This window comes from Panthera onca, chromosome E2 (assembly GCF_046562875.1).
Source record: "Panthera onca isolate mPanOnc1 chromosome E2, mPanOnc1 haplotype 2, whole genome shotgun sequence".
In the NCBI taxonomy this organism is placed as follows: Eukaryota; Metazoa; Chordata; class Mammalia; order Carnivora; family Felidae; genus Panthera; species Panthera onca.
Window position 1 is genome coordinate 47,755,241 of NC_138353.1, and position 24,423 is coordinate 47,779,663.

General features: G+C 39.3%; 1 protein-coding gene across 8 annotated transcripts in view; it reads left to right on the forward strand.

The window, feature by feature from the left end:
* HYDIN (HYDIN axonemal central pair apparatus protein) overlaps positions 1-24,423 on the forward strand; it is a 415,179-nt gene that overhangs the window by 56,163 nt on the left and 334,593 nt on the right. For 6 of the 8 annotated variants that reach the window (XR_013552530.1, XM_078438962.1, XM_078438955.1 and 3 more), the window contains 2 exons: positions 18,972-19,129; positions 20,931-21,056. Coding sequence is in view for 7 of the 8 variants with exons in the window: in XM_078438962.1 (XP_078295088.1) it covers positions 18,995-19,129; positions 20,931-21,056 (261 nt within the window). In the remaining variant the exon portion in view is untranslated. Of the gene's footprint in view, positions 1-3,684; positions 3,810-18,971; positions 19,130-20,930; positions 21,057-24,423 lie in introns of those variants that run through there. The other 2 variants (XM_078438959.1, XM_078438960.1) reach the window with 2 other exon arrangements.

Genomic DNA, 24,423 nt, shown 5'->3' on the forward strand with positions numbered 1-24,423 from the left:
AAAAAGTCAAGAGATTTGAACACTTCACACAACATTTCATAAAAGGGGACATCCAAATGGGCAGTCAACATATGTGAACCTACTCAATCTCATTAGTTATCAGGGAAATGCAAATTAATAGGACAATGAGCTATGATGATACACCATTGGTTAGCTAAAATTTAGGTTGCTAATAGCAAGTGTTAGCAAATTTGGATGGCAACCAGATCTCTCATACACTACTGGTGGGAGCATAGATAGGTACAATGACTTTGGAAAACTGTTTAGCATTATCTACCATAGTTTCAGATACTCTTACCCTACAACCCAGCACTTCCATTCCAAGATATATGGTCTGCTTGGCCTTGTGTGCAGAAAGACATTTATAAGACTGTTCATAACTGTCTTATTCATGTAACCTCAAGCTGGAAACAACTCAAATGTTAACCAGTAGTAGAATGGATTCATAAATAATAGTATACTTCAAATAGTGAACTATTAAACTTAAATGAAAAGAGATTACAGCTATATGCAATGAAATAGGTACATAGAGCAGAACAGAGGAAGCCAGACACAGAAGACTGCCTACTGTATGATTCCATTGTTTCAAATATTAGAAACTGGGCAAAACTATAGTGTTTAGGGATCCATGCTTAGGTAATAAAAGAAAATCGAGGAAGTGATTTCTACAAAAGTGAAGATAGTGATTGCCTTTAGTAGGGAGAAAGGGCTTAGTGATTGAGAAGGGATATGAGGGTCCTTCTGGGGGTGCTGACAGTGTTCTGTTTCTTTACCTGCATGATCATAACATGGATGTTCATGTGGTAAATTAATTGAGCTGTAATGGATATAACTTTTCTGTATGTATGTAAAATTTCACAGTAAAATTTTTTAAAAGACCATATCACTTTATCTTTTATCCACCTCATTGTAACTAAAAGCAGAATTTATCACATGCTCAATCAAATTGCAACAATGCTTTTCACTTAGAGTTGTGACCAAGGCTGAATGTGGGAAGATATGCAAAATCAAAGTCAAAATCCAGTTAGATTTCTGGGTGCTTGTTACTGTATGCTAGAGGCTATAACACTCAGTTTCTTCTTCACTCTTCAAAACCAATATGATTTTTATTTTTTTTAAATTTAATTTATTTATTTTTAAAGTTTATTGATTTTGAGAGAGAGAAAGTGGGTGTGTGTGCAAGCTGGGGAGGGACAGAGAGAGAGGGTGAGAGAGAGAATCCCAAGCAGGGCTTGGACTCATGAATCATGTGGGGCTTGAACTCATGAACCATGAGATCATGCCCTGAACCAAAATCTAGAGTCAGATGCTCAAGCCACTGAGACACCCACGCGCCCCTGATTTTATTTTTAATTAATATAGTACTTTGCAAGTAGTAGATACTCTATTAAATCGAAAGATAATTGAATTCCATATGAGAAAAGCAATTTATTGTGGAACAGTAATACTTGTAAATTCTTGGTTTAAATCATGAAAATGATGTGAATTGGGGCTCACAAATAATAAATAAGCACTTTCTGCAGCTGTATCTCTCTCTATTCCTGTCCTTAGTGTTGAAAAAAAAAAAAAAAAAAAAGAAAAGAAAAAAAGAAACAACAGACCCCACATAGTGTCACTTGTGCTAAGCCCATGTCAGTAAATCAAGACTTACTACCTAATCTGATTGCAGTTTCGGCCTCTTCTAGGAATGTTACCTTTACCTATTCGATCTGGAATTACCTGGTCAGCAGTAGGGAGGTAATCTCCTTGATAGATCTGATCCATGACTGTGTCTGGTCTGGTTCTAAGTTTGAACAAGCTTCTAGCACTTGACATTTTTTTTCTCTGAGAAGCAGTTCTTTTTGTAATTTGAAGCCTAGGAAAATTAGTTCTCACCATGCATCTTGTGATATTTGGGTTTATAACACGAAGTATGTATTTGGTTTTCATCATTTCTTTACAGGGCTCCTAAAACCCTTGGAATTTCCTAAGGGAGGAAAGCAGTAAAGGTGTCTTTTGTTATGTTAATGAATGACTTTTGGACCCCACCTGAGAATGGGGGCTGGTTGCCAGAAGAACCAACCATGTGATTCGAGGGTTGAAACTCTCAGTCCCTTCCACCTCTGGGGAGGAGACACTGGAGGAGAGTGGGGCTGGAGGTTGAATCAGTGTTGTTATTATTTTTTAATTAAAAAAATTTTAAAAATATTTATTTATTTTGAGAGAGAGAGAGTGTGAGCAGGAGAGGGGCAGAGAGAGAGGGAGAGAGAGAATCCCAAGCAGGCTCCACATTCAGTGCAGAGCCGAGAATCAGTTTTTAAAGGCTAATAGTTTGATCAATCATGCCTATGTAGTAAATCCTCCATAAATGCCCAAGAGGACAGGGTTTGGAAAGCTTCCAGGTTGGTGAACATGTAGAGATTTGGGGAGAGGGGAGCTTTGGGAGAAGGCATGGAAGTTCTGTACCCCTTCCCACATGCCTTGTCCTCTGCATCTCTTCTATCTGGCTGTTCCTAAGTTATATGCTTTTATAATAAACCAATGCTCTAGTTAAGTGAAATGTTTCTCTGAGTTCTGGGAGTCACTCTAGCAAATTAATGACACCTGAGGAGGGGGTGTTGGGAACCTCTGATTTATCTCTAGTTGCTCAGAAGTACAGGTAATACTCTGGGCTTGTGATGAGCATCTGGTGGTCCTGGGGGGGGGGGGTCTTGTAGGAATGAACCCTTAACTTGTGGAATCTGATGCTAGCTCTGGGTTGATAATGTCAGAATTGAGTTGAATTGTAGGACAGCCAACTGGTATCCTGAGAATTGCTTGTTGGTGTGGGGAACACTCCCCTCCGCCCTACCCTTCCACCTCCCACATTGCAATTGGTAACCAGAAAAAAATACATCTTCATTTTTCTTTTCTTCAACACGGGTCAAACAAGAGGATTCTTTGTGAAATTTATCTCTCTAATCTACATCAGATATAACAGGTCATACATTCTGCAGAGATAGATTGTTTTCAGGAAGTATTTCAAGGAGAAAGAGAGCAGAGGCCAGTGGGAAACCTGTGACATCTAAAGTAATCCAACTTAAAACAGATAAGACAAATAGAAAACCAGGGAGCATAGCAGCTTAAGAAACAGTAGAAACACGGAAGATGAAGTAAGATTAAAACATTGAAATTAGTCCTTTTATTCTGAGTTCCTGAAGAACCCCTCACTGAGAACAAAAGTCATGTTGCACTTGAGCATTTCCCCTAATTTTTTCTTTGGTATTTTCCTGCTAAAATGGTGTTTGGGGCTAAAGAAAAATTTATCAGTGTTCCAGAGTATAATTGCCCTGCCCTTGCTGTGGCAGTAGCAGAAATTGAAGACATGAACAAATTCATCGCTTTTCTTCTTACACCAAACTTTCTGCTAATGCTAACACTAAGAACAATTATATGCCAGGTACTATACAAAGTAAAGTACTTTATATACACTATCTTCATTTAATCCTCATACTAAACACGGGGTCAATGTAGTAGCTGGCTTTCAAGATGGCTCCTGGTGAGCCTCCCTTCCTGGTGATCACGTCCTTGTGTGGCTTCTCCCACACTGAATGAGGATGATTGGTGTTGCATAAATGATGGTGTGTGACTTCTGGGTCACAAAGGACATTGCAGCCTCTCCCTTGGTCTCTTGGGTTGCTTGCTCTGAAGGTCATCATGCCATGAGGACACTTAAGCAGCCCTTTAGAGGGACCCATGAGGAGAGGAATTGACGTGTCCCCCTGAGAGCCAGGACCATCTTGCTAGCTGTGTGAGTGAGCCATCTTGGAAGTGCATTTTTCCAACCTTAGGTAAGCCTTCAGATAGCTACAGCCCTTGCTGCCAGCTTTGACTGCAAACTCCTAAGAGAGCCTAAGCCAGAATCACCTACACCAGCGTCTTTCAAATTCTTGAATCACAGAAACTGTGAGAAATGACAAAATGTTTTGTGTTGTTTCTAACTGCTAACTTTTGGAGCAATTTGTTACATGGTAATAGATAACTTATTAGAGTAGGCTCACTACCGTTATCTCCGTTCTACAGATGAGAAAATAGAGGCTTTGGAAGATTAAAACCCAGGTCTGATGACTCCAAAACCTTTGGCCTTAACAAAAATAGAATACTTCTTCAGGATTTTGGTTTATTACTGCTGACAATACCTTCTGAGAGGAAAAAAATTATTTTTCAAAACTATGGGAAAACATCTTTAGTCTGTCAACCTATATAGTTAAATGTGTTAGAGGCATGTGGGCTACTGCAATGCACGAATAAACATGAAAGACAGTGTTTGGCACAGAAGTTCTTTGAGATTTGTTTTCATCTTACATGTTGCTCACAGGGGAGAAAAGATTTTAACTTGTTCTGAGATTTAAACTGGGAGCCCATATGCCAATTTTTTGTCTGGCTCTCCACAAAGGAGGGACTTGGGGATGGAAGGAGAAGGCAAGAATAAAAATACAAGGCAATAAGTCTTTGAGACATTTAAGATGAAGGGAAAGCAAGAAGAGATGGACGGAAATGAGGAATGGGGGACGGTTATGATGATCATGATGGTTGTTTATGTGGCATGTACATATCCCCACAGGGTCTGGGGGGCATTCTAATTTAATAATATATGTCATGCAGTCCTCCCAGCCTGGGGTAGGAGGGAAGAGCAGCTGAACTGACCCAGGGTTGGGGTTTTACTGGCTGAGACAGCAAGACCTGCAGTCAAGATGTTGACAGTACTGCTCAGAGATTGGGCCGGGGTCCGCTGTGAGATGTGGGCTGCAGAGGCAAGAGTGAAGATATGAGAAGGGTTGAGGAGGCAGGAGTTGAGGGGGACTCTCAGACTATTGGCTTGAGGAACAGATGGTGAAAACCAAGATGATGAGAAATAGAGGAAGAGAAAGAAAAAGGAGTGTGCATGTGAGTGTACATGTTCACACGTGCATGTGCATGCTGGCTATACAGGGGAATGGAGGGTGGAAAAAGATATATTGGGTATTTAATTAAAATAGAATTCCAGGAGTTTGTGTTCATTTATTTTTTATTTTTATTTGTATTTTTTTAATATATGAAATTTATTGTCAAATTGGTTTCCATACAACACCCAGTGCCCATCCCAAAAGGTGCCCTCCTCAATACCCATCACCCACCCTCCCCTCCCTCCCACCCCCATCAACCCTCAGTTTGTTCTCAGTTTTTAAGACTCTCTTATGCTTTGGCTCCCTCCCACTCTAACCTCCTTTTTTTTTTTTTTCCTTCCCCTCCCCCATGGGTTTCTGTTAAGTTTCTCAGGATCCACATAAGAGTGAAAACATATGGTATCTGTCTTTCCCTGTATGGCTTATTTCACTTAGCATCACACTCTCCAGTTCTATCCACGTTTCTACAAAAGGCCATATTTCATACTTTCTCATTGCCATGTAGTACTCCATTGTGTATATAAACCACAATTTCTTTATCCATTCATCAGTTGATGGACATTTAGGTTTTTTCCACAATTTGGCTATTGTTGAGAGTACTGCTGTAAACATTGGGGTACAAATGCCCCTATGCATCAGTACTCCTGTATCCCTTGGGTAAATTCCTAGCAGTGCTACTGCTGGGTCATAGGGCACATCTATTTTTAATTTTTTGAGGAATCTCCACACTGTTTTCCAGAGCAGCTGCACCAGTTTACATTCCCAACAACAGTGCAAAAGGGTTCCCATTTCTCCACATCCTCACCAGCATCTATAGTCTCCTGATTTGTTCATTTTGGCCAGTCTGACTGGCGTGAGGTGATATCTGAGTGTGGTTTTGATTTGTATTTCCCTGATGAGGAGTGACATTGAACATCTTTTCATGTGCCTGTTGGCCATCCGGATGTCTTCTTTAGAGAAGTGTCTATTCATGTTTTCTGCCCATTTCTTCACTGGATTATTTGTTTTTCGGGTGTGGAGTTTGGTGAGCTCTTTATAGATTTTGAATACTAGCCCTTTGTCCGCTATGTCATTTGCAAATATCTTTTCCCATTCCGTGGGTTGCCTTTTAGTTTTGTTGATTGTTTCCTTTGCTGTGAAGAAGCTTTTTATCTTCATGAGGTCCCAAGAGTTCATTTTTGCTTTTAATTCCCTTGCCTTTGGGGATGTGTCGAGTAAGAGGTTGCTACGGCTGAGGTCAGAGAGGTCTTTTCCTGCTTTCTCCTCTAGGGTTTTGATGGTTTCCTGTCTCACATTCAGGTCCTTTATCCATTTTGAGTTTGTTTTTGTGAATGGTGTAAGAAAGGGGTCTAGTTTCATTCTTCTGCATGTTGCTGTCCAGTTCTCCCAGCACCATTTGTTAAAGAGACTGTCTTTTTTCCATTGGATGTTCTTTCCTAGTTTGTCAAAGATTAGTTGGCCATACTTTTGTGGGTCTAGTTCTGGGGTTTCTATTCTATTCCATTGGTGTATGTGTCTGTTTTTGTGCCAATACCATGCTGTCTTGATGATTACAGCTTTGTAGTAGAGGCTAAAGACTGGGATTGTGATGCCTCCGCTTTGGTCTTCTTCAAAATTACTTTGGCTATTCGGGGCCTTTTGTGGTTCCAAATGAATTTTAGGATTGCTCGTTCTAGCTTCGAGAAGAATGCTGGTGCAATTTTGATTGGGATTGCATTGAATGTGTAGATAGCCTTGGGTAGTATTGACATTTTAACAATATTTATTCTTCCAACCCACAAGCACGGAATGTTTTTCCATTTCTTTATATCTTCTTCAATTTCCTTCCTAAGCTTTCTATAGTTTTCAGCATACAGATCTTGTACATCTTTGGTTAGATTTATTCGTAGGTGTTTTATGCTTCTTGGTGCAATTGTGAATGGGATCAGTTTCTTTATTTGTCTTTCTGTTGCTTCATTATTAGTGTATAAGAATGCAACTGATTTCAGTACTTTGATTTTGTATCCTGCAACTTTGCTGAATTCATGTATCAGTTCTAGCAGACTTTTGGTGGAGTCTATCGGGTTTTCCACGTATAATATCATGTCATCTGCAAAAAGTGAAAGCTTGACTGCATCTTTGCCAATTTTGATGCCTTTGATTTCCTTTTGTTGTCTGATTGCTGATGCTAGAACTTCCAGCACTACGTTAAACAACAGCGGTGAGAGTGGGCATCCCTGTCGTGTTCCTGATCTCAGGGAAAAAGCTCCCAGTTTTTCCCCATTGAGGATGATGTTAGCTGTGGGCTTTTCATAAATGGCTTTTATGATCTTTAAGTATGTTCCTTCTATCCCGACTTTCTCAGGGGTTTTTATTAAGAAAGGGTACTGGATTTTGTCAAAGGCCTTTTCTGCATCGATTGACAGGATCATATGGTTCTTCTCTTTTTTTTGTTAATGTGATGTATCACGTTGATTGATTTGCGAATGTTGAACCAGCCCTGCATCCCAGGAATGAATCCCACTTGATCATGGTGAATAATTCTTTTTATATGCTGTTGAATTCGATTTGCTAGTATCTTATTGAGAATTTTTGCATCCATATTCATCAGGGATATTGGCCTGTAGTTCTCTTTTTTTACTGGGTCTCTGTCTGGTTTAGGAACCAAAGTAATACTGGCTTCATAGAATGAGTCTGGAAGTTTTCCTTCCCTTTCTATTTTCTGGAATAGCTTGAGAAGGGTAGGTATTATCTCTGCTTTAAATGTGTGGTAGAATTCCCCTGGGAAGCCATCTGGTCCTGGACTCTTATTTGTTGGGAGATTTTTGATAACCGATTCAATTTCTTTGCTGGTTATGGGTCTGTTCAAGCTTTCTATTTCCTTCTGTTTGAGTTTTGGAAGTGTGTGGGTGTTTAGGAATTTGTCCATTTCTTCCAGGTTGTCCAGTTTGTTGGCATATAATTTTTCATAGTATTCTCTGATAACTGCTTGTATTTCTGAGGATTGGTTGTAATCATTCCATTTTCATTCATGATTTTATCTATTTGGGTCATCTCCCTTTTCTTTTTGAGAAGCCTGGCTAGAGGTTTATCAATTTTGTTTATTTTTTCAAAAAACCAACTCTTGGTTTCTTTGATCTGCTCTACAGTTTTTTAGATTCTATATTGTTTATTTCTGCTCTTATCTTTATTATTTCTCTTCTTCTGCTGGGTTTGGGGTGTCTTTGCTGTTCTGCTTCTATTTCCTTTAGGTGTGGTGTTAGAATTTGTGTTTGGGATTTTTCTTGTTTCTTGAGATAGGCCTGGATTGCAATGTATTTTCCTCTCAGGACTGCCTTCACTGCATCCCAAAGCGTTTGGATTGTTGTATTTTCATTTTCGTTTGTTTCCATATATTTTTTTAATTTCTTCTCTAATTGCCTAGTTGACCCATTCATTCTTTAATAGGGTGTTCTTTAACATCCATGCTTTTGGAGGTTTTCCAGACTTTTTCCTGTGGTTGATTTCAAGCTTCATAGCATTGTGGTCCAAAAGTATGCATGGTATGATTTGAATTCTTGTATACTTATGAAGGGCTGTTTTGTGACCCAGTATGTGATCTGTCTTGGAGAATGTTCCATGTGCACTGAAGAAGAAAGTATATTCTGTTGCTTTGGGATGCAGAGTTCTAAATATATCTGTCAAGTCCATCTGATCCAATGTATCATTCAGGGCCCTTGTTTCTTAATTGACCATGTGTCTAGATCATCTATCCATTGTTGTGAGTGGGGTATTAAAGTCCCCTGCAATGACCACATTCTTGTCAATAAGGTTGCTTATGTTTGTGATTAATTGTTTTATATATTTGGGGGCTCCCATATTCGGCGCATAGACATTTATAATTGTTAGTTCTTCTTGATGAATAGATCCTGTAATTATTATAATGCCCTTCTTTATCTCTTGTTACAGCCTTTAAAGTCTAGTTTGTCTGATATAAGTATGGTTACTCCAGCTTTCTTCTGACTTCCAGTAGCATGATAAATAGTTCTCCATCCCCTTACTTTCAATCTGAAAGTGTCCTCAGGTCTAAAGTGGTCTCTTGTAGACAGAAAATAGATCTGTCTTGTTTTTTTTATCCATTCTGATACCCTGTGTCTTTTGGTTGGCACATTTAGTCCATTTACATTCAGTGTTATTATGGAAAGATATGGGTTTAGAGTCATTGTGATGTCTGTAGGTTTCATGCTTGTAGTGATATCTGGTACTTTGTCTCACAGGATCCCCCTTAGGATCTCTTGTAGGGCTGGTTTAGTGGTGACGAATTCCTTCAGTCTTTGTTTGTTTGGGAAGACCTTTATCTTTCCTTGTGTTTAAATGATAGATTTGCTGGATAGAGGATTCTCAGCTGCATATTTTTTCTGTTCATCATATTGAAGATTTCCTGCCTTTCCTTTCTGGCCTGCCAGGTTTCAGTAGAGAGGTCCGTTCACTAGTCTTATCGGTTTCCCTTTATATGTTAGAGCACATTTATCCCTAGCTGCTTTTAGAATTTTCTCTTTATCCTTGTATTTTGCCAGTTTCACCATGATGTGTCGTGCCAAAGATCGATTCAAGGTACATCTGAAGGGAGTTCTCTATGCCTCTTGGATTTCAATGCCTTTTGCCTTCCCTAGATCAGGGAAATTCTCAGCTATTATTTCTTCAAGTACACCTTCAGCACCTTTCCCTCTCTTCCTCCTCTGGAATACCAATTATGCGTTGATTATTTCTCTTCAGTGCATCACTTAGTTCTCTAATTTTCCCCTCGTACTCCTGGATTTTTTTATCTCTCTTTTTCTCAGCTTCTTCTTTTTCCATAATTTTATCTTCTAATTCACCTATTCTCTCCTCTACCTCTTCAATCCGAGCTGTGGTCGTCTCCATTTTATTTTGCAGCTCATTAATAGCACTTTTTAGCTCCCCCTGGCTGTTCCTTAGTCCCTTGATCTCTGTAGCAAGAGATTCTCTGCTGTCCTTTATACTGTTTTCAAGCCCAGCGATTAATTTTATGACTATTTTTCTAAATTCACTTTCTGTTATATTGTTTAAATCCTTTTTGATCAGTTCATTAGCTGTCGTTATTTCCTGGAGATTGTTTTGAGGGGAATTCTTCTGTTTCGTCATTTTGGATAGTCCCTGGAGTGGTGCAGAACTGCAGGGCACCTCCCATGTGCTGTCTTGAATAACTTGCGTTTGTGGGTGGGGCCACAATCAGACCTGATGTCTGCCCCCAGTCCACCGCTGGGGCCACAGTCAGACTGGTGTGTGCCTTCTCTTCCCCTCTCCTAGGGGCGGGATTCACTGTGGGGTGGTGTGGCCCGTCTGGGCTACTTGCACACTGCCAGGCTTGTGGTGCTGGGGATCTGGCGTATTAGCTGGGGTCGATCGGCAAGGTGAACAGGTGGGAGGAGCAAGGTGGGAGGAGCAGGCTCAGTTCACTTTTCCTTGGGAGATCCGCTTCCGGAGGGGCCCTGCGGCACAGGGAGGGAGTCAGACCCACCGGACGGATGGATCCATAGAAGCACAGCGTTGGGTGTTTGCACAGTGCAAGCAAGTTCCCTGACAGGAACTGGTTCCCTTTGTGGTTTCGGCTGGGGGATGGGTGAGGGAGATGGCACTTGTGAGCACCTTTGTTTCCTGCCAAGCTGTGCTGTCATCCAGGGCTCAACAACTCTCCCTCCCGTTGTCCTCCAGCCCTCCCGCTCTCCGAGCAGATCTGTTAACTTACAACGTTCCAGATATTAAGTCCTGCTTGCTGTCCGAACACACTCCCTCCAGCCCCTCCGCTTTTGCAACCCAGACTCAGGGGCTCTGCTTGGCTGGCGGGCTGCCCCTCCTCCCTGGCTCCCTCCCGCCAGTCTGTGTAGGGTGCACTGCCTCTCCACCCTTCCTACCCTCTTCCGTGGTCCTCTCGTCTACGCTTGTCTCCGGAGAATCCGTTCTGGTAGCCTTCTGGTGATTTTCTGGGCATTTAGGCAGGTGTGGGTGGAATCTAAGTGATCCACAGGATGCGGTGAGCCCAGCATCCTCCTATGCTGCCATCTTCCCCAAAGTTCATTTAAAAAAATAAAAATTTATTATTGGTGCAAACTGAAGATTTGGTGTATATGCCTAGTTGGTGCAGTAAATGCCCTAATAAAAGTGTTATCCAGACCTCCTTAGTTAAAAAGTTCTTTGGTTCATGGCCCCTTTTACCATATTTTTGATCAGAGGATGGTCTTTTAAAGCAGGGTGTTGGGGCATCTGGGTGGCTCAGTCAGGTAAGCATCTGACTCTTGATTTCCCTCTCATGCACTCTCTCTCTCTCTAAATAAATAAATAAACTTAAAAACATTAAAAAGCAGGGCATTAAGGTGACTGATGGATTACATGAGCCAAGGCATTCCAGGGACATGAATGCATTTGGCCTATTTGTATGGATTCAGTTTTGTGTTAGATATTGGAGCAGCAGGTTAGCTGATTGTCATTTTTAATAACACCCCTGAATATCGACTCTGTCTAATTTACTGGTCAGTGTTTCATTAGAAATTCATAGGCATGCATTAAATACAAGGCAGTATGCATTACAGTCTCTACCTCAAGGAGTCTATGGTCTATTAAGATCAGAATAAGCACACACATAACTATAAAGTAGAAAGTTTTAGGTGTCATAAAAGAGAGAAAAAGTAAGATACTGGAAGGTCAGAGATGTTGAACAGTCACTTCAAGCTGGTAAGATCAGAAACAAATTGCTTTGATAAGGAAATGACATTTGAATCAGGAAGGGATCTGTGCAGAGGTAAAGAAAGGATGTTGCAGACAGAAGGAGCAGTGTGAGCAGATTTTTAGGGAAAAATATCTTAACCCTTGTTGTTAAGGAACTGCAGCAGCATGATCCAAATCCTGCAGGCCTGAATTGTAATCATGGTATTAGTGGCCAAAACAGGAAGAAAATAAAAGAAGAAAATGGCCAAGATATTTAAAGCACTTAAGAAATCAGTTATAGAAAGAAATTAGTTTTAATAAAAAAATACCCGAGTCATCAGATTTTAACAAGGTAACTGCTTTGTGTTTTGGTTTGATAGAAATCATTGTATTTCCGTTCTGTTGAAATAGAATGGTCAATTCAAGTTACAGCGTAGCTTATGAATACGTCTTTCCATATCTGGGGTAAATCCTCCAGCAGAACATATTTATGCATCAAAGAATAGGCACAATTTTTAAAGGTTGCCAAAATGAAGTTAGCTGTAGGGTACAAATGCCCACCTTTATAACATCTTCATCAACAATGAGTTTTGCCTGTCTCTCTTTCTTTTTCTTAAAAAACTTTTAAAACAAATTTTATTTTGAAATAACTATAGATTCACAGGAAGTTGCAAAGGAAGCACGGAGAGGTCTCATATATCCTTGACCTCCTATTTCCCTCATGGTAACATCTTATATAACTAGAGCATAATATCACAATCAAAAATTTGTCCTTGGTACAATGTGTGTGTATAGTTCCATGTCAATATATTGCATGTGTAAATATATATAACTTCCACCACAATCAAGTTACAGAAATCCCTTTGTTAGGTTCAGTAATAGCACTAGAAATCGAATGCATAACTTGTAAGAAGTAAAAAACTTCCTATTAGCAAATTTTCTTATTCACTCCAACTCTATAAGCCTTAAGATTTTTGCCTATCATCTAATTTCTTCCCTGTGTCTATTTTATCACCACAGACATCCCCCCGCCACCACCATCTGTAACCTGTGGCAGCCACTAATTTGTCCTTCGTCTCTGTAATTGTGTCATTTGAGAATATCATATAAATGGAATCACACAGTATGCAACCTGTTGGGATTGTCGTCTTTTTCCATTTTCTTTTTGTCCCTGAGATCCATCCAGGTTGTTATCAATCATTTGTTCTTTTTTATTGCGGCACCAAGTACCACTCTTTGTTTCATCATGCCCTGCTGAGGGACATTTAGGTGTGAAAGCTCTTATGAATAATCATGCACAGGATTTTGTACGTATTAATATTTTAATTATGAAAATTTAAAAACGTACACAAAAGTGGAGAGAATGCTATATCTTCGATGTTTGTCAGTATTCTCCCATTCTTATTTCTTCTGTCCTTCTCCCTCACATACCCACGCACCCATACCTGCATTCCTACCCCCACACACATTTTTTCCTGGAGTATTTAAAAAATATTTTTTAATGTTTATTTATTTTTGAGAGAGAGAGAGAGAGAAACAGAACACAAGCGGGGAGGGACAGAGAGAGAGGGAGACACGGAATCTGAAGCGGTCCCCAGGCTCTGAGCGGACAGCACAGAGCCCGATTTGGGGCTCAAAGACACAGACTGTGAGATCATGACCTGAGCCGAAGTCACTCGCTTAACCAACTGAGCCACCCAGGCACCCCTCATGGAGTATTTTAAAGTAAATTTCAGACATAATTCCCCTTTACCCATAAATGATACATATCTCTAACAGATAAGAATATTCTTTAAAAAAAACCACATCCACGGTACCATTATCCTACAAAAAACTCAGTAATTATTTTATATCATCTTTTATTCACGTATTTGAATCATCATCCAAACGAGATGTACCTTTGCATTTGGTTGGTTTAAGGTTCTTCTAATTTATAACTGCCTCCCACCCACAACTCTCTGATTTTCTCTCATTTTCCTATAATATTTCCCACATTCTGCACTTAGCTTAATTGTATTCCTCCAGAATATACTTGTTCCTCCATTCCCCGTGTCTCCTACAACCTGGCTGGTAGGTCTAGAGGTGTAGATTTTTGTTAACAGTTCTGCATAGCTGGTGCTGTGTGGTACATCATGACAGGAGGCACATAATATGTCTGGTTTTCACTCATTTGGTGTTGAGATTGATTCAGAGGGCTCAGGTGTTGTTAGCCTGATTGAGCCATTATAGAGTTCTTCAGCAACATCTTTCCTAATGGTTTTAGCATTGATGATCTTTCGTTTCATTAGGGACTGCATAATGGTCATTTTTTTTCTGTTACTTCTGAGTTTATTAGCTGGAATTGTTCTATGAAGAATCATTTTCCTTCCTCAATCATTTGGTTAACTTGCAGTGCAATTTGAACAAAAAAAGTGCACGACAAATGATTGATTCTTTCCTTTTATTATTTCCAAAATAGTTTTGTGCCTTAGCAACTTCCAAAGGTGACCAATGAGTTTTTTTTTTTTTTTTTAGTATCATTTGAACTTAGATTTTTAGAGACTTATCCATTGAAGACTTTAAAAAAAAACATATTCAAATTGTCTTATCTTTGGTGAATGGGAACTCCTTCAAATTACTCTGGGTCCTTCAGACACAACCCCAGTTGCCTTTGATAATGTCCTTGTTCTATGGTAAAATAGAATGTTCCAAGTTCATCGTAAACATTTTATGCCTCAGACCTCAAATTACCCATGTCTCCAAGGAGCAGTGGTTCCTTTTAGTGGGGTATTTAGAGACCACAGTATGTCCTTGGACTATTATTGCTTACCGGGCCTTCATTGTTTCTGAGCTCTTTCATTATGCATGTTATTTAATTTTTTTTAAGTTTATTCATTTATTTTGAGAAAGAGAGAGAGAGAGAGAGAGAGAGAGAGAAACAGAGAGAGAGAGAATAAAGAGAGAATCCCAAGCAGGCTCCATGCTATCAGCATTCAGCCTGATATGGGGCTTGATCCCACAAACCATGAGACCATGACCTAAGCCGAGATCAGGAGTGGGACAATTAACCAACTGAGTCATCCAGGCATCCCAGTAGTCAGGCTATTTAAAAGGAGAAAATAATCACGAACTTACAATTATTTTCAATTTAAATGTAAGATTATAGGATTTATTAATATAAGAACTTTGGTTTTATTTTTTATGAAGCTGAAATGCTTTTGTTCTTAACAAAATTGATTTAATTACATGTTTTAAAAATATTATTACTGGGGTGCCTGGCTGGCTCAGTCAGTAGAGCGTGCAACTCTTGATCTTGGGGTTGTTAGTTCAAGCCTCATTTTGGGGCTAGAGCCAAAGAAAAATATTATTACTAATATTATGACTAACACTAAGACTACAATGAAGATAGTCTAGTCAAAACACTGTATTTTAAGGTCAGTTGGAATAATTGTTTTCTCTTTGTGGTTATGACACCAACTTGATGTACAGCAAGGTTCATTCCTTTTGCTGGTTTTCAGTTTTTAAGAATTGATTTTTAAAATGTTTTTAAATGTATTTTTAACAACTTTATTGAGATTAAACTCACATACCATACAATTTACCCTTAAGGCATATATAGAACTCAGTAGTTTTTAGTATATTCACAAATATGTGCAATCATCACCACAGTCAATTTTAGAACATTTTCATCATCTCAATAAGATATCCCATCCCTTTTAGGTATCACCCTGCCATTCCTTCTTTTCTTGTAGCCCTAGGCAACTGCTAATTTACTCTTTCTCTCTAGAGATTTCCCTGTTTTGGACACTTCATGTGCATAGACTCATGCAATATGTGGTCTTTTATAAACTGGCTTATTTTACTGAACATAAAGTTTTTGAGGTTCTCCCATGTCTCTCTGATCCAAGGGGGCACTTCAGCCTCACCTCTGGGCTCTGGGATTTTCACAAAGGTATCTTGAGTATGGATAGTTTCTAGTTGGTTTTTTTTATGAAGTTGGCACCTGTTGCACCATGTTGGTGACATCACTTCCAATATTACTTTGTGTTGTAATAATTATGTGCATTACAGTTAATTTTTTGTGTTTGTCTTTCTATGTTTAGTATGTCTTCTTTGCTTTTTCTAAAATTTCTTTTGGTATTTAGGAAGGTTTACTTTTAGGTTTAGTTTTTTTGGTGTGTATAAAACCCATATAATGCCTACAGTAGTAATTTATTGCTATGTAACAAATTACCCCCAACCAAAGCCATGAATATTAGTTTTCTCCCATTTTCTATGGGTCAGGAATCTAGCTGTGGCTTATTAGCTGGTGCTTCCTCCTCAGTGTCTGTCTTGCATCTCAAATCAAGCTGTTGGCTGGGCCTGTAGTCATTCCAACACAAAAATGGAGATGGCAAATCCACCTTCAAGCTCATTCACATGGTTGTTGGCAGGCCTTGGAAGATCCCCTTCCAGGTTCACTCATGTCATTGCTGGCAGGCTTGGTCCCTCACCACATGGGCTTCTCTATAGGCTTTCTGAGTGTTCTTACAATGTGGCAGCTGATGATCTTACAGGGAGCCAGATAGTACCCAAGATGGAACCACGTCCCTTTATGACTAATCTCAGAAAGTGACACACATTGCTTGTGCCGCATTATATTTGTTAGAATACCAAAGGATAGTCTGCACTCAGGGACAGGGCATTACACAAACACATGAGTGCTTGGAAACAGGTATCATTGACTGCCATTGTACAGGCTTTCTACCATAATTCCTTAAGCTCCTTTATTTTTTAAACTTTTTTAACGTTTATTTTTTGAGAGACAGAGACAGAGTATGAGCGGGGGAGGGGCAGAGAAGGAGGGAGTCACAATTCCAAAACAGGCTCCAGGCTCTGAACTGTCAGCACAGGTCCCGATGTGAGGCTCCAACTCACAAACCGCGAGATCATGACTTGAACCGAAGTGGGTCGCTCAACCCACTGAGTCACCCAGTCGCCCCCCTAAGCTCCTTTATTCTATCTGGTTAAACAGTTTGACTCCTACCTATTACTTACACAATTGTTAATGATCTTAGTCAACTTTTGATTTTATTTCTATTTTTTACTTTTAAAATTGTATTTCTACTTTGTCAGAAAATATGTTTGAATTCTATTTTCTCCTTGTGTCTCCAACTTCATCATTAAAATTAGCTCTACAGTTAAATACATGAAATGTTCATTGTCAGTTCTTTTGCTGAGGTTCCTGGTCACTTTTTGGTTGGCTGAAGCCCATCCTCTGGTAGATTCCTAAGGAAGGGAACTTGTTTACAATTTTCCCTGAAATTTTGCATGTTCAAAACTCCTTTCCTGTAGCTTTGATAACTGAAGGAGAGCTTGGATGTATATAAACTCCTTGGCTCACACTTTTTAAAGTTTTTGGAAAATGTTGCTCCTCTCTTTTCTCATTTCATAGGTTGCAAAAGCATAGTTGAAAAATCAAGGTCCAATGACATCTAATTCTCTTGACCTTGTAAGTTACTTTATCTTTTTGTCTGGAGGATATGAGGCCTTTTAAAAATTCTGTAAAGTCTAATAGTTCTGTTATGGTGTGATTCAGAGTTGGACCACCTGGGTGGCTCAGTCTACTGAGCGCCTGATTCTTGATTTTGGCTCAGGTCATGATCTCATCGTTTTGTGAGTTCTGTACCTGCGTGGGCTCTGTGCTGACAGCGTGGAGCCTGCTTGGGGTTCTCTGTCTTTCTCTGCCCCTCTCCCACTCCAACTCTGTTTGTCTCTCTCAAAATAAATAAATAAGCTTAAAAAAACCCGAACAGATATGGCTCAGAGTTGACCATTCTGGGTCTGTCTTCCTGAGTAACTACCAGTCCCTTTTCATTATGTTTTCTTTTATTTCTGTAAAGTTTTCTTGGATGATAGTTTTTTTTTAATTTTTTTTTTAAACGTTTATTTATTTTTGAGACAGAGAGACAGAGCATGAACAGGGGAGGGGCAGAGAGAGAGGGAGACACAGAATCTGAAACAGGCTCCAGGCTCTGAGCTGTCAGCACAGAGCCCGACGCGGGGCTTGAACTCACGGACCGTGAGATCATGACCTGAGCCGAAGTCGGACGCTTAACCGACCGAGCCACCCAGACGCCCCTGGATGATAGTTTTAAATATTAGTTCCACTTCAGTAATTTTTCTTCTTCATGGGCACCAGTTATAGTGTGTTGGATCTTCTTTTTTTTTTTTTAATTTTTAAAAAATGTTTTATTCAATTTTGAGAGACAGAGAGATACAGAGCGCTAACAGGGGAGGGGCAGAGACAGAGGGAGACACGGAATCTGAAGCAGGCTCCAGGGTCTGAGCCATCAGCATAGAGCCCGATGCAGGGCTCGAACCCACTAACTGTGAGATCATGACCTGAGCCGAAAAAGTTGGACACTTAATGGACTGAGCCATCCAGGTACCTCAGATCTACTTTTGGACTGTCTACTATTTCAACCATTTATTCTCTGATTTTTTTTTTTTCCTTTTCTAAAATTTCATGTTCATTTCCTTGGATGTTTTGCTGCTTTAGTTTAGTGTACCTTATTAAAATTTTCACTCAGATTTATTTTTCTTTATGTACCTCTTTCTTCACTTGTTTTTTCCTGGTAATGACTTCTTGTCTTGTGAGGTTTGTAATGATTTTTACGGTTTTTTTTTTGACATGGTATCAAGCATTGTTAGGCGTTTCATTTATTTATTTATTCCCTTTGGCACAGGGTTGGATAAACTAGTGTGCTATATTACTGAAAGTAGAAATCCCCATGTAGTTATAAATAGGCCCCCACAGTTGCAAGTATCCTCCTACAAGGCATAAGGAAGAATTTATGGAGGGCAGATGTCTTAGCTCTTTGATTTGGGATGTGGGGGGTGGCTGTTTAATAACTTGTTTATGACTAAAAACTTCAAAAATTCTCCAGAAACTTCCTCATCCTTATCTCATCTCCTACTGGGTTTTTAGTCTCTGCCCAGCTGTGAAGGCCTGAAGCCTTATGTTTTTTTTCTGTTTGGAGGGTGTCATGAGAGAGAATTGTCAAATAAGCCTATAAAGTAGCAAGCTATGAAGTGTATTTATTGAGCAGTGTTTACTTTTTTTGTCTTGGAGGATAAAAGTACCAAAATGTAAGAACTGCTTATATTTCCACATCTTGCCTGAGCTCACTCCAGAATCACTTGGTTTGTCTAAAAGGAACCCTAGATTTTGGAAGGAGGCCAACTCTGGACTAAGTACATGGAATAGATTCCTTTAGTTAAGGCATTTGTTACAAGAATTCAATGTGTTTTTGAAGATTGGTCTTTTCTAAAACTTTTGCATTTGAAAAAGCTTTTAATAAATTGTGACCCATATTCAGGAATTAGCTGTTATTTTCTCTAAAACTTTTTTATTTTCACTCCTAGGTGAATGAAAGAAAGAACTAAAGATGGCGGGTAGAAGACTCGAGGAGTCCATGGGGGCTGTTCAGATGGGGTTAGTCAGAATGCTGAAAGGGTTCCAAAGCAAGGTTTTGCCACCCTTAAATCCAAAGTTGGTTACAAAAGAAGAAGTAAATCGAATGGTAATGTATCTGAGACTTTCTGTGTAACATACCTAATGCAGCCTCCTCAGGAGGACGACAGCTGCTACTTGGCAGTCTCAGAGATCACATGGAGAAGTGCGGACTGATGAGATCCATTTAGATAACATGGTAGCTTGGGGCAGAGCACAGGCACCACTCAGAGCCGGGAGAGTTTTTGAAACCACGTACCTCAAAGTAGAGGCTTGAATTGCTTCAGTTAATCAGTTGAAGTAAGACTATGCAATCAAATTATTATGGTTTTCCAAATGTTGGGTTGAACCCTGTGAGACTGTGTAGTTCAAACCAATCAGATATCAGAATTTCATAGGGTTTAACTTAAATAATTTATTATGTGTTGATTGGCAAGAGTTGTTTCTGTTTGCATATTTGTAGAACATAGAGTATCAAAGTAAAGACTATATGATATCAAAGAAAAATACATTTTCCCTGTCCTTTAAAATAAAAAATATTTCTGTTTTTAATGAGTTATAATAATTTGATGAGAACTGAATTATAAACTCATGCTATAGAGAATATCAACAATAATGTGTAGGGTTCGAGATGGTATTCACCATGTTTAAAAAACTAGTCTCAAGTTATGTTCTGATTGAAAAAATAAAACCTATCATCAATCACTTTTATGGTGGTTATAGTTTTGTATTTAAAGTAACTCCTGACATTTGCTTTTAAGATTTTATTATTTTTATTTAAACCGCAACACAGCTGAAATTTCCTAACATTTTAGTATTCTAATCTGGGTTCCAGTCAAAAAGAACCTCAAAAATGAAGTCGGAAGCTGTATTAGAAATATGCCTTCATTTAAATGGATTCAATCACAGAAATTAATTTTGTATGCATTTTGAAGAGCAGTGATTTTAACCCAAGGTGAAATCAATCAACTAAATTGTATAACCTCTGAATGTTTTAAAAAGTCTTGGTATATGCTCAAGCATGATGTTGCTGTCAGTGATCATCATCCTCCCTTGCATATAAAGTAAGCCCTGGAACATTCCAGAACAACAATAAGTAGATAATGGTGTTTGGTCCTGGGTAACTAAACCTTGTTGGGTTATTTAAATGATTTTTATTTAAATAATAGGTTACATCCCCCCCCCCCCCCCCCCCATAATATTAGAAAGTGTTAAAGCATTTTGTGTTCCTGTTTGGGTGTGTGACTATGACTGGCTGCTGGTTCTGGTGATGGATGGGCTTCAAGCTCTTTTAAAACAAGGTCTAAATGCGCTCTTGTGATTTCGAAAGAGTTCAAACTCATTCCTAAGCTGTGCAGTCACACTTCCTAGATCCTCCTCATTTCACAAGATTCCTCTTTAACCTGATACAGCAGGATAGTGAAAACACCCACAGGCTTTGTTTGTTGTAACTGGAGTTGAGAAATAGAAGCATTTCAAATTCCTTAGTTCTGAAGACCAGAAGTGATTTTGGAAGCAGGGTTGTATGTTCAGATGCTCCTTCTGAACATAAATGTTAAGCTCTTTGGACATGTTCCTGTGCAATTTCTTGACTCCCCTCCCTCCTCCCAGTTTCTTTTGTGTGATTTCTTAAAAATGACAAGGAAACAGCAACCACATGTCATTTCAAATTACTGTGCAAAGAGCTTAAAAGTCCACAGGTACTTCTCTTGTATTATTTAGTTATTTCAAATATTTTATAAGGGAACTTAGTGGCATTCCAGAATTACCCTGAAAGTTGCAAACACAAATTATTCATTACTGGCACTCATGAAAATACTTTTTCAGTATAACCATTTATGAATCTTCAGCTGTTTTCTTTTAAATTCTAGCTGACACCCTCGGAGTTCCTGAAGGAAATGTCCCTCACCACAGAGCAGAGACTGGCTAATACACGTTTGATGTGCCGACCACAGATCATCGAACTTTTAGATATGGGGGAAACAACACACCAAAAGGTAGCTGCTTTCTGTCATAGTTACCTATGAAGCAGGTCCTGGAATAATGTGAACATTCTAGAACAACAGTAACTAATAGCTATCATTTCTGGGATAAATCCTTATTGGGTTTGTGTATTCATTCATTCATTCATTCATTCAGAGAGTGCAAGCGGGGGAGGGGCAGAGGGAGAGGAAGAGAGAATCCCAAGCAGGCTCCATGTCCAGCATGGAACCTGATGTGGGGCTCAATCTCATGACCCTGAGATCATGACTTGAGCCGAAATCAAGAGTCACATGCTCAACTCATTAAGCCGTCCAGGCACTCCTGTGTTATATGTTCTTATTCTACCTCTGTTGATCTTGATATCTATGATTTGATATGGAGAGAATTACAATTAATAAGTACAAATAACTTTTGAGGAGTCACATTTCTTTCCTAGCTACTTCTGGACACCGTTATTTATAGATTAGTAGTTCCAAGGATTCCAGTACCAAATCCAATTAAGTCATCTTAACACAACAACAAATCCCTTCTTACCTGAGCTGTCATCACTAGAAAGGAAGAAGGCGGAATTGTTTATTAAAGGAGACATTTGTTGTCTCTCCCGGCTCACTTCCAATAGCAAATGTATCCTTTTAGTCTCTAAGGGACAGTTATTTTAACCTGTTTCTGTATTTTAATGTAAACTGTATGTTCTAGGCTTTAGGAGCATATGATTATAAGATAAGGTCTTATTCCTACTTTTAAGTTAATTTCTTGAATTATATGCTTTACTTTTTATGTACAGATTATGGTATGAACGTCCATGAGTTTAACTGCTGGAGATCAGCCTCCTCTCAAAGGCTTCCTGGGTATTCCTGAGAGATTTTTCAGAGATCTTTCCCCGGATGAATGAGTCCCCAAGACTCATTTGCTCTTGCTGCAACACCATTGCCTCCCCTGTTTGGGATCTGCACAATATCTGCTCTTCTTCTGAGCGCTGCTAGCTTTAGTTATTGTTTCTTCTCTTCTCTGCCAGCACCCTCTACCTTTGAGGGCAGCGAACAAGGCTTTTCCCAAAGCTGATTCATCATTGTTCTTTTCCCATAGCGTGACTGAGACCAGACTATGAATATTTTCCTGTGTGTACTGCTTGTGTGTGTTTTAACATTGTGACCCTGCTATGAAGGATGAGAAAATTAGTATACTTTCCTATATCTCATCATTTCTCCTCTTTCTTCTTTCAACTCAGTTGGTTATTTTTACTTTATTTTCTGGAGTTTCATTTGTTCTTAGTTGGGTGATAGTCATCCCCTACTAATACCTTCAAGAAGAGCTTATGGAAACTGTATTTCCTTGGTTTTATGTGTTTGACAATATTTGTGTCTTGCCTTTATACCGAACTTCAGATTTGCCTTCATGGGTCACGTATATTCCTCGTAAGAGCTCTGTGGGCATTTTCCTCACCTTCTGGCTTTAATGGTAAGCAGAAGAAAGATGCATAATGGTATGTAGAGGTGTGATGACACCGGCTTGATTTATAGAGACTTGAATCTTTTAGCACATATGCCCCAAGATTGTTTATTCTAATTTAATATCCAGTGATTTTATTAGGGTGTGACTAAACTTTTCTTGAGATACTATGTATCTTTAGTTTACTTCTAGAAAGTTTTTCTTGAATTACCCATTATTTGTTCTTGCCATTTTTGGTTCTTTTTTTTTTTTCTGCTCATTTACATTTCCTTGTTATTATATCCATCAGGGTATCCTCTGTGTCCCTTACTTTGAGTTTTGTGTATGTATGTTTCTCTTATAATTCACCCTTATGCTTGACTAATTTGACACTTCTGGGTTCTCTCACAGCATTTGACTCAGTGTCTCTTTCTTATACCTTTTTTTTTTTTTTAATTTTTTTTAACGTTTATTTATTTTTGGGACAGAGAGAGACAGAGCATGAACGGGGGAGGGGCAGAGAGAGAGGAAGACACAGAATCGGAAGCAGGGTCCAGGCTCTGAGCCATCAGCCCAGAGCCCAATGCGGGGCTCGAACTCACGGACCGCGAGATCATGACCTGAGCCGAAGTCAGACGCTTAACCGACTGAGCCACCCAGGCGCCCCTCTTATACCTTTTTATTCACTTGTAGCTCAGATATGATACTCCTTTGGGTTTCTTCCAACTTCACTGGCTGTTTTTGTCTTATTTATTTATTTACTTACTTATTTATTTATTTATTTATTTATTTATTTATTTATTTATTTTGATGGCTTTCCTCTTCCTGATCACTAAATGTACTTTTACGACGAGTAGTGAGCTCCCCATTACTTGCTCCTTCAACTTCTTTCTCTTTTCAACTCATTCTTTAGGTGACTCCTTCTAGGAATAAGGCTTTAAATCCTACTTTTTAAATGATTACTTTCATAATTATTTCTTCTGCTATGGCCTATGTTCTGAACTCTGAATCGCATATTCAGCCCAATGAATGATTGGCAGCTCAGACTGAAAATATCTAAGATCTCATGTTTGTGTTATGTTCCTTTCCTGAAGATGTGATCTCTTCTCTTTTGTCTCCTTCCTCTAGTATATAGTACCCCCATTTATCTTTTTCCTCAGGCCAGAAACCTACCTTGGAGTTATCTCGGATTCCTCTCTTTTTCTTGCATCTTATATGAGGTCCAATGACAAATGCTATAACAAATATATATTTGTTATATATATATTTATATATATCTGCTTTCACAAATATATATTTAATCAAACTACTTCTCACCACCTCCACCACCACCCTCCCAGTTCAAGCCACCATCCTATAGACTACTGAAGTAGTCTCCCTGTTTCCATCTCATTGCCCCATCATCAGTTCTGCACAAAGAAGAATATTTTTTAAAAATGTGAATTAGAACGGGGCGCCTGGGTGGCGCAGTCGGTTAAGCGTCCGACTTCAGCCAGGTCACGATCTCGCGGTCTGTGAGTTCGAGCCCCGCGTCAGGCTCTGGGCTGATGGCTCGGAGCCTGGAGCCTGTTTCCGATTCTGTGTCTCCCTCTCTCTCTGCCCCTCCCCTGTTCATGCTCTGTCTCTCTCTGTTCCAAAAATAAATAAAAAACGTTGAAAAAAAAAATTTTTAATAAAAAAATGTGAATTAGAACATGTTACTTCCATATCTAAAACCATCCAACAGCTTCCTATTGCCCTCAGAGTTATAAGACTGTGCATCATCTAATCCTACCTACTTCTCTCATAGACCTCGTTTTCTTCCACTCTTCCTGTTTCATTGTCTTCTAGCTATGCTATATCCATCAGCTGCTCTTCGAACATTCAGAGATAATTCCCACCCCAGGGCCTTTGTACTTGCTATTCCTTCTAACTGGAATGTTATTCTCTCAGATCTTTGCATGGCTTGCTTCA